A 19,513-nucleotide genomic window follows, 5' to 3' on the forward strand; every position below is an offset into this window, starting at 1 on the left:
AGTACTTTCAAAAAAAATAAAAAATACCCAAAATGCATGGTATTTTAAATGGAAAAAATGGAGATATTGACTGTGTGGCCAACACCAACGGATAGATGGCTTCTTCTCCCTCCAATTGCTTCATTGCTGCTCCTTCTCACTCCCTCGCACCTTCAATCCGCCCTCTTCACAAACCCTTCAACCTTAATCTTCCTCACAGAACAACTACTCTCAGATTCTCCTGTATACAACGTATCAGAGCTACTCTCGATGACGGGGCCCAAATCTCCAGCGCGCCATCAGTTCTCGTTGAGGAACAAACACAACTCGATAAGGTATATTAATTGCTTTTACGTTCTTTTGATTTGCAGAAACTAGTAATGGGTTTGTGTTTCCTTGTTGGTGTTGATAGCTTTTTATATTTCCATTTGCAATCCCAGTTTCCAGAATTTGTTTCCACAGAAATTATGTGCTCTAGAACAAAAGAAAATAAGACGTATTATATATATTTTCACAGACAATGTTGATTGTCTTATTGGACTTTGAGAGAATCTCGAGCATGCAGCAATTTTGTTGGAGTGAATTATTTAAGTAGAAAAGAATCACAGAAATTCTCAGTTTTGTTGACCTTGATCATTAGTCTGTAATCTCTTATGTTAGTTTGGAAAGGATTTTGTGCAAGAAATCTAATTTACATTGACTGTGAATTTCAGTACCAAGTATAGTAAAATATATCATCTATAGAGAAGAGAGTCCAAGGTCAAAATGTCTTAACTGTGAACAAGTCTGACTATATGAATTTGTGAATTTGAGATCATCCGTTTTAAACGAGGGTTCGTTTGGCACACAGTTTAGGATAAGATATGATATGATTCTGATGTCTTTTATTAATTATTATACAGCATTAATATCATGTTTGGCACAATGTATTAATAAATATCTGTCATATGGAATCCATTGTTCAATAATTATGATTTGTATTATGTATACCATTTGAGAGCTGCTATACAAAATCACAAAAACATGTATAATACTCCCTTCGTCCCACAAGAGTGTGCATCACTTTTGGTGGCACATGTTTAATAAAAATGTTAGATGAGTGTATTAGGAGTGGAGAAAGTGATCCATTATAAAGTAAGAGTAAGAAATAAGGAGTTAGTGATGACGTAGTGTCCAAAAATGGCAAATGTACACTCTTGTGGACGTCCCAAAATAGAAAAAAATTCACACTCTTATGGGACGGAGGGAGTATTTTCAAGCTTTTGATTTGTAAAGGGCCATGTCTTTTGTACCAAACAAGATATTAGGGTGTCATAGGAGAGCACCATGTCGAATCCTTTTATACACCCTAAGCCCTACCCATACCAAACAAGCGAATGAAAAGGGTTCAAAACAACGAGTCCTTTTAGATTCGATACTTTGTCACATTCTTGAATGGAAGGACCTTGCAAAGGAGAGCACCATGTCGGCTTATATTGGCAAACTGCTTTTTCTCGCAAGGGAAACACCCTTCACCTCTCCTTTTACCTAGTGCTTGCTAGAGCATCATTTGAGATTAGTAGTTAATAACCCAAAAGTGAAGCATCATTTTGTGAAAGTTTCAAGCTCAAAATACATGTGTTAGATTTTCCTCAATGTGATACTTGACATCAGTAGTTTGCCCAATGGCTATTTCAGCAGCAGCTAACACTTCTAGCGCCTCAGATTGTGTGCAAAGTCCTAATGGCTATTTCAGAAATAACCATGAGATGGAACATATTCTTGAAACTTCTTCAGAATCTTTCTTTAGAGTGCATTTGGAATCTGAAATTCTTGTTCGGAAAAATGTTATGCTGATGTGCAATTTTATTCCGGACTGAAGTTTCTATTTCTCTATGATTCAATGCTCAATTCACATTGTATTCATGCTTGCACAAATCATGGGTAGTCATGAAATACTCGAGCTTCTGTTGATCAGGAAGTAGAGGAGTGTGTAAGAGTGCTTAAGAATGCAGCCAAGACAAGAAAAGTTCCACAAGAAGAGATTCTGAATGCTTTCACTGTGATTGAGAAAGCAAAGCTCGATCCCTCCAGGTTCCTTCAAACTCTTGGAGGAACGGAGTCACCAGGAAGGACTTGGATGCTTGTTTTTACTGCCGAGGTTATTGTTACTTTTATGCACTCATGATGCACTTGTTCTGTGCTTACTTTATCTCGTAGGCTCACATTTCTTTCCTTTTGGTGCTGATATGATAACCGGCAGAAGAAGCTAGCACGTGGTAGATATTTCCCGATCACAGCCATTCAGAGGTTTGATGCAGCCGTGAGTTTCTGGACTCTTTTAAAGCTTACCTGTGTCTGCTGTCTTTTAAATGACCAACGGATTATATTTGCTGGCTCTGCTTTAGATTAGGTTTACATAGTTCCTTTTGATCACAACATTTATTTATTATTATTACTATTATTATTTTTTTGAGAAATAAATAAATCAATAACTTAAACTCTAACAAATTACATAGTAGTTAGGCATACCCAAGGGATATAACTTGATACCTGTACAAGGTAAATCAAGTGGGGAGGGGGTATACTAAGTAAGTGAGAATAATGCATACAAACTAAATGATAAGGAGAAAGTATGTGAGGGCCTGAAAACTGTGTCAAAGTCCATATCCAATCTCCAGATCAACCCAACCAAGAGGAAATGGTGGGGTGGGCCTCGTTAAAACCCATATGGACAAAAACCCGTAGGGAACATTTATTGACATTAGATAGTATTGTTGCTGATATTTGAGCTTTACTTCCAACAAAAACGAAGTTTGTCATAGACTGGGTGGTAAATGTTCTTTTCTGAGATATGTTTGCTGCAAATATGATCAAAACCTAGAGACCGAATATGTCAATGAAGTTTCTATTTAAATGGATGTTATTATATCCTCAGCTTCTTTGTCGATTAATTTAGGTGGCCTTTAAGGATGCTGTTGTAGCATAAATTGTTTGACCAAATTTAGGTGTATTCTTGTAGAATAGGAGAAAGGCGGCTCTCTTATATAATCTAGTTAAACACTCAAATTGACAATTCAAGAAATTACGGAAGCATGAGAAGTGTGGAAGTTAGTAACAAGATACTCTACATAAATATTTCACGAAATGCTTAGCATTATCCATATCGCTATGTATAATGATACTAGCATACTTTAGTTAACCTGAATATTTACTCTGGTGTATGAATATTTTTTCGACATGCTATTTTAGGGAAAGAGGATTGAGAATGGAGTTTATCTTGGGCCTCTTGGATCACTGACCTTTGAGGGCAGGTTATCATGGAAGAAAAGAATACTTGCATTCATATTTGAAAAAATCCGGATAAAAGTAGGCCCTCTTAATCCATTTGAGGTTAGTTTTAAAGGAGATGATGAAAGGGAGCCAAACAATTCAGATCCATTTTTCATTTGGTTCTATATTGATGAGGAAATTGCTGTTGCCCGTGGCAGAAGTGGGGGAACTGCGTTTTGGGTCCGCTGTAAACGTGTTGCCTACTGATGCATTATACTTCTAGGTTTCTTGCTGTATAGAAATAACCTGCTAAGATACATTTTCTATCTTACTAAAGTTTTTTGCATTAGTTCATAAAAGAGAAATGCAAGTAGAAGATTAAATCTGTCGCGTTACCTTATTTGTTTTCTTTTGATTTGCTCATTTCATTCCTCCGTGTTCTGGTTTTGATCTTGAAATCTGATTTATGTGATCTCCTATCATAGTCGCCTGTGATTTCATTCCGCAAACAGGAAGAAAACTACCGGACTTATAACTTAGCCTGACAAATGCATCTTGTATATGTCAAATTTTCGATACCACTGCAGGTTTGTGTCAGTTTATTGAACTGTTTCAGAAACCTCTTTGATTTCAAACAGCTGGAAAGACTCCTCATATGTCTTTTATTTATCGCTCTCTGTTCTTGCATAACGACATAGAGATAGATATCTTGACGATACTGAAAATTACAAGTTGTTGTGGTCATGTTCCAAAAGATTTATAAGGATAGTTATGACAGACGCAACTCAATATTGGAGTTTGGTTGGAAGTCTTCTTCACATGACTACAACAAGACCAAAGCTTACTTTTCAAGGTTTATGCACTCACCAAGGTTAATACATGTTGGTGCGAGTTAAGGAGTCTTGAGGTATGATGTTCTGTTTGGTGGATTAGACATGATTTACTCTCGTGATAAGTTGTTCGGTTTGGTAGACTTGACCCTATACTTAGAGGGTGTTTGGCTAAGCTTATTTTAAAGAGCTTATAAGCTCTTGGAGCTTATAAGATGTAATTTTTAGGAGCTTATAAGTTGTCAAAGTATTTGGATAATTAGGCTTATAAGTTTGAGAGAGAATTTTTTTCTAGAGAGAGAAAATATTTTTTTAGAGAGAGAAAATCGAAGAAAAATATATGATAAAAATAATAAATTATAGTTGAATAATAATTGTAAAATGATTGTTGCATATGAGATTATAAAAAAATAAGTTGGGGCAGATGAACTTATTTTTTTGAGAGTTTATAAGCTTTTGGAGCTTATAAGCTGTTTACGAGCTTATTTTGCCAAAGAAAGTGTTTGGCAAAATAAGCTCCTAAACAACTTATAAGCTGTTTTGAGGAGTTTATAAGCTCAGCCAAACACTCTCTTAGTCTCAAGATAGTGCACGTAAGACTAGTCTTGTGAATCTTGGCCTCCCCCTATGACGAAGTTGATCTACGTAAACGTAAGCCAATTCAATCTCAAGTAATCTCGAGTACCCAACACTCCTGAAAGGTACAATAGACCTCGACATTTGGCATAACAGAAGGAACATAAAACTTGAAGGCTTTGTTAATCAATGATTGTATGAGCATAACTGGATATTCCGCTTGAGCCTTCAACTCGAATTATATGGATTAGAAAGATTTTGACGAACACCAAATAAGCCACTGTAATTGCTTAGAGTCCTACCCAACATGACATAAATGTCAAGTTTCATGCTAGCAGGAAAAAAATGGAGATCTACACTAGTACTCCCTCCGTCCACGAAATGAGTATCCATTTGTGGACGGCACGGGTTTTAAGAAATGTATGGAGTGTAGTGTGAATAGTTTAAGGGTCCCACTTTTTGAGTGTATTAATTAAAGAGATGTGTGGGGTACACTTGCCAAAAAGGGAAATGGGTACTCGTTTCGTGGACGGACGAAAAAGAAAATATGGGTACTCATTTCGTGGACGGAGGGAGTATTATTTTCTGAAGAAATCGCCTAAAAAATAAATCTGAAGAAATGATTGTAGTACCTTAAATTACTCCCATCTATCATCATTGCAAACTTGTGTTATAGAAAGTACAACATGCAACTTTAAAGTAGCTTTTAAGCACATATGAAACTGACGGAACTGCCAGTTGAACCAAATAACCGGCGTTTCGGGCCCTTACAGTCTAAAACTGTAGAAGGGCCAGTTACGGGCCGGCCTAGAGTAACCGGAAACAACGGTACGTGAATCGTGAACACGCAAGTCTCCCACTACTTATTGTACTAAATATATCAGTAAAAGTGCAAGAGACAACAACTATAAGCTGTTTTAAGGAGTTTATAAGCTGAACCAAATACCCTCTTAAGTCTTGGATGCTTGCAGCGAACGCAGATAGTTGAGGCCACCCTGGAAGTAGTCGACTATGTTTTCTTTGGGTGGAAGGCATTCATGGATGGCGGGAACCTGCACGAAGTTGTGAGTCCATTCACAGAGTGAAGGGAACCTCTCTGAGTCGAGTAGCTTCATTCCTCCGACTTGTTCCATTGCCGGAAGCCACAAGCTTATCCACCCCACCACTAAATCCAGGTACCCCATCTTCTCCCCTCCGAAAAACTTCTTCCCTTCAATCTGCTTCTCCAAAAGTTGCAGTGTTTCTTGTGCTGCAACGACGGCCGCCTCCTTTTCTTCCCCTTCCAGTTTCATGGCTTCGAATACGCTTACAACAACCTGTGATTTAGATAGACATACAACCTTAGATGTTATGACAAACTTTAGCTAGCATTACTTGCAGTTCCAACCCCAATATTACAATAACAAAAATTCTCTATAAGATATTTTTGGACACTGAAAGAGTTGTTACATTGAATATCAGAGTATCTTAATTTCCTTGTCCTCAAAAAATATCAGCCAAGTCAAAGAACGTGATATATATTCCCTATATATATATATATATATATAATATTACTATATGGATTTTTATCTTCATTAAAGGAATTTCACCAATCCTATCTTTTCAGTAGGATATGAATAAAGTAAGTTCCTATTCGTCTTAGTAAATAATGGAATATTTACTATAAAACAGAGCTAGTGGATATCTCAATAAAAATAAACTTCATTCAAATAGGGATCACAGTTCTCTCAGAATCTTGAGACATATTCAGTGTTTAAAGCTTTACATATGTTGATTTCATACACACCTTTTTTTTTTCTTTCTTTCTTGAATTTGATTTAGATGTCAATCTAGCCCAACACACAAACTAAAAAAAGGGGTTAAGAGTCGAAATTTTGTAGCTCGAAAAAACATTTACCTTTTCGTCAGCAAACTTAGCCCAGAAACGAGCTAGGCTGCGATGATATGGATCCCGGGGCATCAAGGAGTAGGCGGCGTTCCACGTTTCATCGATGTATTCAAGAATGAGGAGAGACTCGATGATGGGGCTGTGGTTGTGTATGAGGACAGGAACTTTCTTATGGATAGGGTTCATTTGCAGGAGGAGAGGACTCTTGTTGAGCAAGTCCTCTTGGATGAGTTGGTAGGTTATGCCTTTGAGTTTGAGAGCCCACAAAACTCGGGCGCATGGGAAGCTTGAGTATAAGCCAAGCACCTTCACTTCTCCCATCTTTGGATTCATCAACAACTAATTATGTCTCTTCCTCCTTTCTTCACTGCTTCACCTTCTGCTTTATTTCTGTTTACATGTTACTTTCAATACTTAAATGCCTAGTTGTATCATAATCCTCACAAATAAGACGCCGTATTTGACCAAAATCAAAGATGTGTAATACTTTGATTAAGTAAAAGAATTGAAACTACGTGACCAACTAGTGGGAGTTCATGTTTGAGGAGGATAAAAGTCTCATATTCGAACCCATATTACGCGGGTTTCAAATTTGATTTCACAGTAACTTGAAATCCAGTTTAGGATTTATCTTTCAATATTTTTGGTTTTCTTTCATTTTTTTTCTTCCATTTCATTTTCTTATGATTTTGTTTAGGTTAAATATCATATTAAATCCTAAACTATATCTATTTGATAAAAAATGTCCTAAATTATAAAAAAAATGTTTTGAAAAATTTCAAACTATTAGATTTATATCAAAAATATCATGCATCTATTTTTCGGTCCCCAGAATCATGATGTGGCTCGCCAGATGTCACCGTATAATTTATTATTTTAAATGACATGGCACAAAAGGACATCGTTTTGTGTCACATTAGTTGATTCAAATCGCGTTGAAAGTCAGTTTGTCGAACGTGGATTTAAGTTTTTTTAAATGATATGATAATAACGACGTCATTTTGTGCCATGTCATTTACAAAAAATAAAATATAAATTATACGGTGGCATCCGGCTAGCCATGTTATGATTCCGGAGACTGAAAAATAGACGTAGGATATTTTTGATACAAACATAATAATTTTGAGTTTTTAAAAATATTACTTATAATTCATGACATTTTTAATAAAGTGGGTATAGTTTGAGGTTTAATATGATATTTACCCTTTTGTTTAACTTTGTGGTTATTATTTAGGGTTTATTTCATTCAATTAGAATATATAATTATTTAAATTTACTTTTATTAAAGATTTATTCATTATTAGGGTTGATAAATCCATACAAAAGGGCATATAATTTTTTAAGGGGTAATTGCCCCTAAATACATTACATTTCCCCATTTTCTGGAATTGTACATCACCTTTAAAATCTGCCTCATAATACATAACCTTTCTTTTTCTTCTGGAATTGCACATGGTCAGCCAACCACCAACCGAAAAAATGACGTGGATGCCGGAAACGCCACATATATATGCCGGAAAAAAAAATTAATTGATGTGGCAGCCATGTAGGAAATTATAATTTTTTTTGGCTATTAAATTCGAATTTCCAGAATATAGAATTAAGACATTAATTTCTCAAATCTCCAATTTTCCCCTAAATTCCCTAATTTTACAATTTCCCACTTTTTACAATTGCCCTAGCATCTAGAATTGAATTTCGATCTGCTCCACATTGCCCTAGCACCAGCGATTACACCAACACCAAGAAAGGCTCCAGCTCCGGCGATTACACTTGCTCTAGCGATTACACCAACACGAATCAGCGACGAAGGCTCCAGCGCAGGCGACGAACCGGCGACCAAGGCTCTGGCGCACGGGACGAACCAGGCAGGGAGACGAACGTGTCGCCGGTGATATAACTTAGATTGCGATCTTTCCCCTAACATCAATTGTTAATTTGCATAGATTCCAAAAACTCAATTAAAGCGAACAAGCTGGCAATTTGAATTATTCATTATGCATTTGGCGTGAGTTGCTTTCTTTATCCAGGGTCTATTGTGCTGAAAACTTAGTTGATATAATCATTTTTTGGCTGGTTTAAATGCATTTATTGTTGTCATGTTGTTGATTATGGTATAATTGTAGGGGCGATGGGAAATTGTTGTTTTCGTGGGATCTAGTGAGGGAATATTGCGATCAATGATGTCAGGAGGCCAACCATCAGGTTCGGCGCAAGCCGATAAAAATTCGTCCGTACTAGGGGATTTAGGGAAAAATTGGGGATTTGGGAAATTAATGCCTTAATTATATATTCTGGAAATTCGAATTTAATAGCAAAAAAAAAAAAAATCCTACATGGCTGCCACATCAATTAATTTTTTTTTTCCGGCGTGTATATGTTGCGTTTTCGGCATCCACATCATTTTTCCGATTGGTGGTTGGCTGACCATGTGCAATTCCAGAAGAAAAAGAAAGATTATGTATTATGAGACGGATTTTAAAGGTGATGTGCAATTTCAGATAATGGGAAAATGTAATGTATTTAGGGGCAATTACCCCCTTTTTTTAATTAAAATTAATATTAAACTAATTCATATATTATACTCCCTTCATCCCATAAATTTTCATAAGAAAGTATCAATTTTATTTTGGGACATGGCCTCATTTTAATCACAATCACTCATTTTTATATAACCCTACAATCAATTCAACCACAACCATTCATTTTCACTCAATATATTATCTATCAATTTTTTTTTAAAACTCGTATCATTTTTCTCTCTCTTCTCTCATTGTTTTTTGCTTTTCTCCTACCAATTTTCTCTCTCTTATTCTTTTCTTTTTCTTTTGATTATTTTCTCAACACTGTTAAATTTAATTCATAAAAACTATTTAATATATATTTAAAATTTAAATTCGTAACAATATATTTAATATGGTATAAAAACTATAAAAAATGAATTTAAAACGAAGTTATGAAAACTTTAAAATTTAAAATGTTTTATCTTATCTTTCTTCATTGAAATTTTAGAACCTTTTATTTTCTCTCTCCTTCCTATTAATATTGAGCATGCGATTTATTTCTTTCTCTTGTTTTTGGTTGGAGATAAATCCAATAATTACGAAAGTGATGTTAATCATGTCTAGATCGACAGACACTAACAACCTGAAATCACAAGTAACGTTAGAGTCTCAAGAAGCACCGATGGGGATCTCGATGGAAGAACCTTTGACGTTGAACAGCTCGCGCCAACGCAGACTTAGCTATGCGGCGTTGATCTGTGATAGAGAAAAAGAAAGAACGTAACTGATTTGGGGGAAGAGATAGAGAAATAATAGATCTAGATCTAGGGCCGCCACCACTTCTTCCTTGTCTCTATTTTCCTTCAAACAACTCGTTCCAACGAGTGACTTAGCCGCACAACGTCAATTTGTAATAGAGAAAGAGAAATAACAACATCGATTTGAAATAGAAAAATAGAAAGAACAATGCTGATTTCGGAGGAGAGATATAGAAAGAGCATACTTATAGATTTAGGGTTTAAAAGCATCCACAACCACGAGCCAAGCTTTCGGGCTCGCAGGTGGGCCGCATCCGTCCGAGCCACTGGGTCTGTAGCAACGAGCCCCATCTTACAGTGAACCCCATATCTCGTTTCCCAAAATTTTGGCGATTTTTTTTAATTGGGTTTAAAATCTAATTGGACCGTGAAGAGGACGCGCCCCTCTCTCTTTCCTCACTCGCCCGAAGCGCACTTATGGGCGCTACTCGCACCAGCTAGGCTCAGTAGTGGCAGGAGGCTCGTGCGAGCCAAGCGCGCGCCCGCTCCGCGAGCGTCGCTAAAGATGGTCTAACATTATACAACTTAAATTCGCACAAGTATATGTTATGTACTAAAAAAAATCCCCGCTTTGATCGACATCGACAACACTATGTTGTGCAACAACTTCGATCGACATTAACAACACCACGCCGCCACCATTGCCGTCTTATACCCTCTGCATTCAGACATAACAATTACAATACCCACAATAGATGAACATATCGTAGAAGAAGAAAAAAGATTAACAGTAAATTAGGATAATAGATCAAGAATTGTTCATGCATGTTACATTCAATATTATGTATATTAAAAATGCACCTAAAATATTATATTTTTAAGGGATATAATACACCTCTATTTTTTATCTTTGAAGATTTCTGCCACGTATTGTATTATTACGTCTCCACCAGAACATATGTGCAATTTAAGGGGGGTGTATTAGTTCAAGACTTATGTAGATTTTAAAAGTCCGTGGATTTTAAAAGTCTATAGAACTCTCACGAATTCTTCATGATTTTGAATGAATTCTTGGTCGGATTTTTAATGAATTAGCAAGAATTTGTCGTGATTTTCTCGGAGTTGAAATCCACAAAGCCAGCGGATGTGGAGACCTCGCGAGCGCTGCAGGCCCCGCGAGCGTTTGAGACTCTGCGCTCGCTGAAGCCCAGCGACCGCTGGCTTCAAGGAGAGGAGATGCGCCCCAGCGAGCGCTGGCATCCGGGTTCACGCGAGCGCTGGGTCCAGCGGCTGCGGGCGCTGGCACCCAGCGAGCGCGGGGAGTTGTTCATGCTTATTTTTTCATGCTTATTTTTTCAACGAAATCAATAAAAGTCATTCCAACTTTAAAGTCCATAGATTAACGAATACATCCAGATTTTTATAGACTTTTAAAAGTCTTGAACGAATACACCCGGATTTTTATAGACTTTTAAAAGTCTTGAACGAATACACCCATATTTTCATAGATTTTTAAAAGTCTTGAACGAATACACCCATATTTTCATAGACTTTTAAAAGTCTTGAACTAATACACCCACACTTTAAAAGTCTACAGAAATCTATTAAAGTCTTGAACTAATACACCCCCTAAGTTTGCGACTATATACTCCATGAGAACCAAAGGACAACCATATATATACACATGTGTATAGAAGTTGATATTTGACCAATTGACTATATACTCCATGAGAACCAAATGACAACCATATATATACATATTTGTTTAGAAGTTGATATTTGACCAATTGTCATATCATGATATTTGACCAAAAGCTAATAAACAAAGCTGCTTTCAAAAAATAACTTGGACGACACGAGTCATATATAGCAAAATTTCAAATAGACTAAAAAACAATTTGTAGCATGATTTAATACATCCACCAAAAAGGATATTGCCGCTTGTAAGCTCATGTCTTCAAACACTCTATGACTGCATCTTCACCACAATAGCTCCACTGGAATCGTCGAGTTATACACTCTTTCTCTGGCCTTCTTTGTCTGCACAAAAAAAAAAAAAAAACAATTAATTCAGCAACAATGAGTCAAAAACTGCAGTGAAGTTCCTCAAAATTCAATCACTCTTTAATTTGATCAGTGCAGCTTACTTCATGTTCCCAGTTAGTCCGTAGCATGATGATCGAAAGGCAGATCACTTGCACCACCAGAGCGCATATAATCCCCATCCACAGACCCTACAAACAATCCAACCAAAATAAACTTTCTATACAGAAGCAAACTAGTACAAACCCTCCTAAATATACAAACTTTCATCTATTTCTAGTTTTACACATTTAACTAAAAATTCTGCCTCTAAATACACGAACTTTCAATTATTCTGCTTTTTCATGTGATTGTCAATTTTCGGTGAATTAATGCTATTGTGTTTAGCTGAAGTGGTAAATTAATGTCATCGTGACTTGCTAATTTAGCGTAGACATCGAATAACATGGTTTAGTACATCAACCGTTTTAAGCCATGTAGACACTTGGTGTCCATATGTGCAAAATCAGAGCAATTGAATGTCTATATTTGAAGGCCGAATCTTTAGTTCATGTGAAAAAACCAAAACTAGATAAAAATTTATGTATTTAAACGCAATTAGCCTTATAAATACATATAACAATCTTTGAAACTTTACCTTGCCTCCTACATGCAGAACGAAAGCTAAAAAGATGGAGGTAGGGATGCCCACAAGATAATACGATCCGAGGTTGATGCACGCCCCCGTTTTCTGCCATCCACATCCTCTAACAGCACCTACACACAACGACACCAATTTTGACACGCAGACGAAGAAAAAAAATTAATTGTAGGATTATATATATTTTTTAAATGTTATGTTTGAGATTTCTGAAAGATAATTTTCTTATGATTTGATTTGATTTGATGATGGGAGCTATTGTACAATACAATACCAATAATTTGACGATTTTAAAAGAATAAAATTTAAGAAAAAAGGGTTTGATGGGGGCTTAAGCCCCCCTTGGCCCTTCCTGTGTCTAGTATCTGATAAGATAGGGACGATGGGAATTGAAGTGTATGTATAGGTTGAAAACGAAGAGGGTGGTGGTTGGTACCTGATAGAACACATTGGAGGCCATCTATGAAGTTAGATGTAGCAAGAAGGGGCATCATTGCTGCTACGTAGCTCACAATTTCTGCCTCATTGCTGTAAGCATATCCCCACATATTGCGTATCAATACAAGAACCAGCGCAACTAGAGTGCTCTCGGCCACGGCCATTACTAGCACCACACGCAGAGCTAAGCGTGCTGCTCGTGCCCGCCCACCACCAAGCTCGTTTGCTATTCGTGTGCTGCATTGCATTTCATTCATCAAATATAATATGAAAATGGTGATTTTGATATGTAAACTCTATTCTTCAAGATTGTATAAAATATTTGATTTACCTGATAGCAGAACTGAGCCCAAACGGGATCATCCAAACGGTTGAAGATGTATTAAGGCTGAAAGAGACAAGAAAACAAGTGAGAAGTGCGCAAGTTGAAGAAAGGAAGCACCAAAGTCTAACCAGATGGAAAGAACAGATGTTTCCAATGCCGGATTTGGAAGAAGACCAGAGAGCAGAACCATCATCTCGAACGACCAATTCTCCAAGCTGTTCGGCAACAAATGCTCAGTCAAAAATCACAACGCGATCAAGCGGTAGTCAAAGTGTTTGGATAATTGAACTGACCAGACCATAACTGCTGAAGGGAGGCCGAGTCTGAGGAAATCAAAGATGTTGTGCAGGGCTTCTCTCGAGAATCCAGCCCACGTCTTGGAGCACGACGAGGAATACTTGATGTAAAGAGCGAGAAGCAACGCGTTAAGCCAGTAAGATACGCAGCTAGCCACAGCAGCTCCCTTGCTACCAAGTCCAGACTTGAACACCAGAATCCAGCACACAAGGAGATGCAACAGAGTTGTGATTGCGGTGCTTATCATCATTGGGAACACGATGCTCTGCGTCTGCAGGAACCTGACTTGGCATTGCAGGATGCTGTATCCAAAAACACAAGGGATCATGTAACGAGCATAGCTTCCGGCCTCTCTAGAGATGTCCGGATCTTGGCCTAATGCTTCGAGGATTGGACCCGTGTTGGCCCAGATGACAGCGAGGGGCACGCACGCCAGCAACAGAACCAACATGGCCCTCTGAGTGTGTATTCCGAGCATATGGTACTGCTTCGCTCCGTAGGACTGCCCACACAGCGTGTCTAACGCGCTCGCCATGCCCATCTGCACCACCAATGTCAATGCAGCCTCATCTTCACATCATTTTATACTTATACAAATGGATATTGAGAAATTTCACAAGTACATATACATTTGGAGATCAAGATTTGTTCAATCACTATCTCATCTAAAAGCTCAAGGTGTAGATAGTATTTTAGGGAATGATAGAATAAATTGATAATCTATTCCATCCTATGATTCCTATGACTCACTAAACGCCCCCTTACTGTGTGAACATGTAATAAATAAATCCTTTCTGACCCACCCTTGTTAGTAAGATAAACTCTAATGTTAGTAAGAAAAGAAAGAGAGAGAGAGAGAGAAGTGGTTACCAGCAAGCTAAAACCGGTGACAGAGGCGAAGGAGGTGGCCATGGAAGCAGCAGAAAGAGCGAGCTCTCCCAAATGGCCCACAAACATAACTGAAATCAGCTGCAAACAAAACTGCAGCAGAGACACCGAAATCAGAGGCCCCGCCAGCCATAATTGCTTTCTGAGTTCCTCCAAAAACGAACCATTTTCATCTTTAATCTTTTCTGAACTACTATTTAATGGAGTGCTGAGAGAGGATGTATTGTTTTCGTGTCCGTCCATCTCTCTCTCTCTCTCCTTGTTTACGAAATTGAGATTCCGATGAGAATGGCTGTATATAAGATTTGCATAGATTATCAAAAACTTGATTGCAGATAGTTTTGGTGCGTAAATGTAGGAGAATATTTGGAATGAGCCTCAAATATGATTCACTAAAAGTAGTCGTCATACCATGTTTATCGGGCACAATGTTCTTGACTCAAATAATGTACTATATTCAATATGGCAACTCAGAATAAAGATGTCATACTATCATTGTCTTTTTGCTGCCGCGGATTATCGTAAACGACGTGTAAAGAACACAAATCTACCATATTTTCATATTATGGTATCTTACTCTATGTAAAGACAGAAAATTCATAATTAAATAGTATTTATCTTAAAAACAATTGACCAACAATTATTCTCATACGACCCACCAATAATTGTGGGTTCATCTTCTCAACAAACCTTTTCTACTAAAGACTACGTTCATTCATGTTTCTTAATTTCATCACACACCCTATACTAACAAGTAAAAATATTGAAATTTGACGAGTGCTGATGCTTAAAATTAAGAGGTGGACTTGGGTGAGGGCACCCGCATGGGATGCGGCCGGGTCGACCCGCGCTCCAACCCTGACCCGGACCCGCGCCCATTTGATCCGTCGCCCCAAATTATTATATTTGTTTATAGTAAATGTTACTTTTAATAAACATAATATATACATTTATTCGCACAAATATATACTTTTGTAAATATAAGTATTTATCTTCATTTAATATAAAGTATTATATTTTTTAAACCCTAAACTCTGTAAACTAAACCCTAAATCATGAACACTAAACCCTAATAGGAGTATTTACTTTTAATAAGCATAAGATATACATTTTGTCGCACAAATGTATACTTATGGTAATATAAATATTTACCTTCATTCAATATAAAGCATTATACATATCAATAATTACTTTTTCTTACAATAATAATTATTTTATTTGATCAAATAATAATATTATTATTTATGTTTATTAAAAGTAATCATTGATATAATAAAAAGAAATAATTGATATGGAGAAATGTAATGTTTCAAAAATATTATATTTATTGTGATTATTGTTGTACTAAAAAATAATTATTGTTATAATAAAAAGTAATTATTATTATTATAAAGAAAGGTAATATTTTTAAACCTAAAAATAAGTATTAACCATCATTCAATATTTTTTAAACCTAAACACGGAATACTAAACTCTAAACACTGAATACTAAACTCTAGCCATTCAATAATAAACCCAAATGGAAATATTTACTCCCTAATGGAAATACTCACTTTTATTTATCATAAGATATACATTTCCATACTTAAATGTATACTTATGTGAATATAAGTATTACCCATCATTCAATATTTTTAAAACCTAAACACTGAATACTAAACCCTAAACACTGAATACTAAACTCTAACCCTTGAATACTAAACCCTAAATAATGAATACTAAACTCTAATGGAAATATTCACTTTTATTTATCCTAATATATACATTACTGTGTATAAATGTATACTTATGTGAATATAAGTATTACCTATCATTCAATATTTTGTAAACCCTAAACACTGAATACTAAACCCTAAACATTCAATAATAAACCCAAATGACAATATTTACTTTTATTTTATACATTTCCATGCTTAAATGTATACTTATGTGAAAATAAGTATTAACCATCATTCAATATTTTTTAAACCTAAACACTGAATACTAAACCCTAAATAGGGAATACTAAATCCTAAACACTGAATACTAAACCCTAGCCATTCACTAATAAACCCAAATGGAAATATTTACTCTCCCTAATGGAAATACTCACTTTTATTTATCCTAAGATATACATTTCCATACTTAAATGTATACTTATGTGAATATAAGTATTACCTATCATTCAATATTTTTAAAACCTAAACACTGAATACTAAACCCTAAACCTTGAATACTAAAACTTAACCCTTGAATATTAAACCCTAAATAATGAATACTAAACCCTAATAGAAATATTCACTTTTATTTATCCTAATAAATGTAATAAGTTAAAAATATTACATTTCATTGTAACAATAATTATTTTTTATTACGACAATAATTACTTGATCAAATAGCTAAGAATAAAAGTTATAGAAAGTGAAAATAATATTACTTTTCTTCACATCAATACTTACTTTTGCTATAAAAATAATTACTTTAACAAATAACTAAAAATAAAAGTTCTTATGAATAAAAATAAAAATTATTGTGAAGAAATTTTATCTTGTTAAAATATTACCTTTCATCATATCAATGGTTACTTTTTCGTAGGATAATTTTTACTTGACTAAATAACTAAATATATAAGTTCTAATGAGTAAAAATAAGCACTACTTTTATTCATATCAATAATTACTTTTTCTTATTATAATAATTACTTAACCAACTAATTAAAAGTACAAGGTCTAATAAATAAAAGTAACAATTATCATAAACAAATGTAATAATTTTGAAACATTTGCTCACGATAATTGCTATTTTTACTCACGAGAACTTATACTTTTAGTTATTTTCCTCAAGTAATAATTGTCGTTATAAAAAGTAATTATTGTTATGAATAAATGTAATATTTTAAAGGGATTATAGCCAAAAAATACACGAACTATAATAAAAGTTGCAATTTTCACCTGAACTTTCAAATTGGCCAAAATATACCTGAACTTATATTTTTTGTTGTAAATTTCACCTCGACGGAGTTCAATCATTGCAAGTTCAGGTGAAATTTACAACAAAAAATATAAGTTCAGGTATATTTTGGCTAATTTGAAAGTTCAGGTGAAAATTGCAACTTTTATCAAAGTTCGTGTATTTTTTGGCTATAATCCCTATTTTAAAAATATTACATTTTTCACAAATATATATATATATATATATATATAAGCAAAAGAAAAATAATAAAAAAAAACCAACGAAAAATAAAGAAAATACCGAAAGGATAAAAAAACAAAATATATAAAATAATGCTAAAGAAAAACTGTAAAATTAAAAAAAAATGCAATAGAAAAACAGTAAAAAAAAAGAAGAAATCATTGAAAAGAAAAGAAAAAGAAAATATATAAAAAATGCAAAAAAAAAATAATAAAAAAAAACAGAAAAAGGAAAAAAAAAGGAAAAAAAAGGTATAAAAAAAGAAACAAAACTAGAAAAAGAAAATCCAAAAAATGTAAAAAAAAGGAAAAGGAAAAAAGAAAAAAAAAGAAAAAACAAAATCCCAAAAATGTTTAAAAAAAAAGGAAAAAGAAAAAAGGAAAAAAAAAACAGGGGGTTAGAGGTTTCGGAACTTGAAAGAAAAAAGAAAAAAAAAAAGAAAAAACAAAATCCCAAAAATGTTAAAAAAAAAAAGGAAAAAGAAAAAAGGAAAAAAAAAACAGGGGGTTAGAGGTTTCGGAACTTGAAACCTGCACAAAGTGAGGCATTATGAGCCTCATGCCACTGCGCCACCATTTAATTATGCTTATTATCTCTCTTGAAATATATATATAAACCTTTAGTGGGGGTGGCCGCATCGTATGTGGTCACCCGCATGCAAGTTTTTGCGTAAAATTAAAGGTTAAAATTAAAGATTTTGTGTTCGAATTTATCATGGCATGGTTTTTAAATTTTTTTATTAAAATTATTAATTTATCAGTACAATTTGAAAATTTTGATACCGTCTAATGATATGCTGCGGAAATTATTATCAAGAATAAAATAAAATTTAGATTTGTAATTGAATCATGTGTAGAGATAATGACACAACAGTGAGATAAGTTAGTTGTTGTGTAGTAAACGATCACAACAACTCCTGTAGTTGAATTTACTAGGTATCCACGTGTATGCAAATTCGATGCTGGAACAATTTCTGATGTATGATTCAATCTTCGAAAGCTAAAAAATTTCGATTGAATTTTATAGTGATCTAAGTATTTTCTCTCTTGTGTTTCTATGACTTCCCATGTCCAACAAAAAAAATCTTTTCATACTCTTATAGGAATAGTAGCCGCTTATTTACCTTAGGTAAATTAGGTTGGGCCTTTCTTTTATTTACAATAATTAATCCAAAAGTCTAACTAGATATTAATTAAACAATGTCTCAAATATATCTTAATCTAGTTCATGTATATCTTTCAATCTCCTACTTGTACTAACAGTAGATTAAATATCAAGCACTGCCTTTGCACCTTTGTGTGAATCAACAATACACATAAACTCATAAAGTGTGACCCTGTAGGCCCCAATTATCAACGATAATCAAATTAAAATATACACAAAACTTCTAGACTGAGTTGTGTAGAGAACTTGATATACATGGATTTTGTAAATAAGCCTTTATATGAAGTTTATGTAATATCCCTTCACGAACCACTTTCTAATTTCACCGATCATATGATAGTTTCGGGGGATTGTGCTTGTTTCTATACGTAGACGAACTCTAACACATAACAGTATCCTTGGCAGCTTCAAATGCAACAATATACTCAGCTTTAGTGGTGGAGTGGGCAATAGTGCTTTGTTTAGAACTATTCCAACTTGTTGCTCCACCATTGAGGATAAAGACATAGCTAAACCATGTGACTTATAGTCATCATGGCCTATTTGAAAGCTAACATCCACTACAAAAAAATGCGAAAATAGCGGCCAAAATTAGCGACGGCGAAGCCGCCACCGGCAATTACCGACGGCACGGCGGCGGCAAAAATGGCGACCCACCTTTTGCCTATTACCGGCGCATTACCGACGGCAAAACAACCGCCGCTAATTAGCGGCGGTTGTGCCGTCGCTAATTTAAATATATGTTAATTTAAATACAAAT

General features: G+C 35.0%; 3 protein-coding genes across 3 annotated transcripts; 1 reads left to right on the top strand and 2 right to left on the bottom strand.

Moving 5' to 3' along the window:
- LOC130990310 (uncharacterized) lies at positions 1-3,616 on the top strand. The gene is made up of 4 exons (XM_057914528.1): positions 1-314; positions 1,937-2,119; positions 2,222-2,281; positions 3,211-3,616. The coding sequence occupies exons 1-4, from the start codon at positions 96-98 to the stop codon at positions 3,496-3,498; spliced, it is 750 nt and encodes a 249-aa protein (XP_057770511.1). The 5' UTR covers positions 1-95; the 3' UTR covers positions 3,499-3,616.
- Positions 3,617-5,260: 1,644 nt separating this feature from the next.
- LOC130990311 (probable glutathione S-transferase) lies at positions 5,261-7,120 on the bottom strand. The gene is made up of 2 exons (XM_057914529.1): positions 6,535-7,120; positions 5,261-5,953 (listed from the first exon to the last, which is right to left on the bottom strand). The coding sequence occupies exons 1-2, from the start codon at positions 6,856-6,858 to the stop codon at positions 5,588-5,590; spliced, it is 690 nt and encodes a 229-aa protein (XP_057770512.1). The 5' UTR covers positions 6,859-7,120; the 3' UTR covers positions 5,261-5,587.
- Positions 7,121-11,515: 4,395 nt separating this feature from the next.
- On the bottom strand, positions 11,516-14,890 carry LOC130990312 (protein DETOXIFICATION 16-like). The gene is made up of 8 exons (XM_057914530.1): positions 14,401-14,890; positions 13,527-14,071; positions 13,362-13,448; positions 13,240-13,296; positions 12,907-13,145; positions 12,468-12,586; positions 11,935-12,021; positions 11,516-11,827 (listed from the first exon to the last, which is right to left on the bottom strand). The coding sequence occupies exons 1-8, from the start codon at positions 14,659-14,661 to the stop codon at positions 11,768-11,770; spliced, it is 1,455 nt and encodes a 484-aa protein (XP_057770513.1). The 5' UTR covers positions 14,662-14,890; the 3' UTR covers positions 11,516-11,767.
- Positions 14,891-19,513: the final 4,623 nt, after the last annotated feature.

Source organism: Salvia miltiorrhiza, chromosome 6 (genome assembly GCF_028751815.1).
Source record: "Salvia miltiorrhiza cultivar Shanhuang (shh) chromosome 6, IMPLAD_Smil_shh, whole genome shotgun sequence".
In the NCBI taxonomy this organism is placed as follows: domain Eukaryota; kingdom Viridiplantae; phylum Streptophyta; class Magnoliopsida; order Lamiales; family Lamiaceae; genus Salvia; species Salvia miltiorrhiza.

Coding starts and splice junctions, on each gene's coding strand:
- LOC130990310 (XM_057914528.1), top strand. CDS start 96: ATGGCTTCTTCTCCCTCCAATTGCTTCATTGCTGCTCCTTCTCACTCC. Junction 2,120..2,221: donor TGCTTGTTTTTACTGCCGAG/GTTATTGTTACT, acceptor GATAACCGGCAG/AAGAAGCTAGCACGTGGTAG. Junction 2,282..3,210: donor TTCAGAGGTTTGATGCAGCC/GTGAGTTTCTGG, acceptor ATGCTATTTTAG/GGAAAGAGGATTGAGAATGG.
- LOC130990311 (XM_057914529.1), bottom strand. CDS start 6,858: ATGAATCCAAAGATGGGAGAAGTGAAGGTGCTTGGCTTATACTCAAGC. Junction 5,954..6,534: donor CTAAGTTTGCTGACGAAAAG/GTAAATGTTTTT, acceptor TCTAAATCACAG/GTTGTTGTAAGCGTATTCGA.
- LOC130990312 (XM_057914530.1), bottom strand. CDS start 14,661: ATGGACGGACACGAAAACAATACATCCTCTCTCAGCACTCCATTAAAT. Junction 14,072..14,400: donor TCACCGGTTTTAGCTTGCTG/GTAACCACTTCT, acceptor TTGGTGGTGCAG/ATGGGCATGGCGAGCGCGTT. Junction 12,022..12,467: donor TTCTGCATGTAGGAGGCAAG/GTAAAGTTTCAA, acceptor GATTGTTTGTAG/GGTCTGTGGATGGGGATTAT.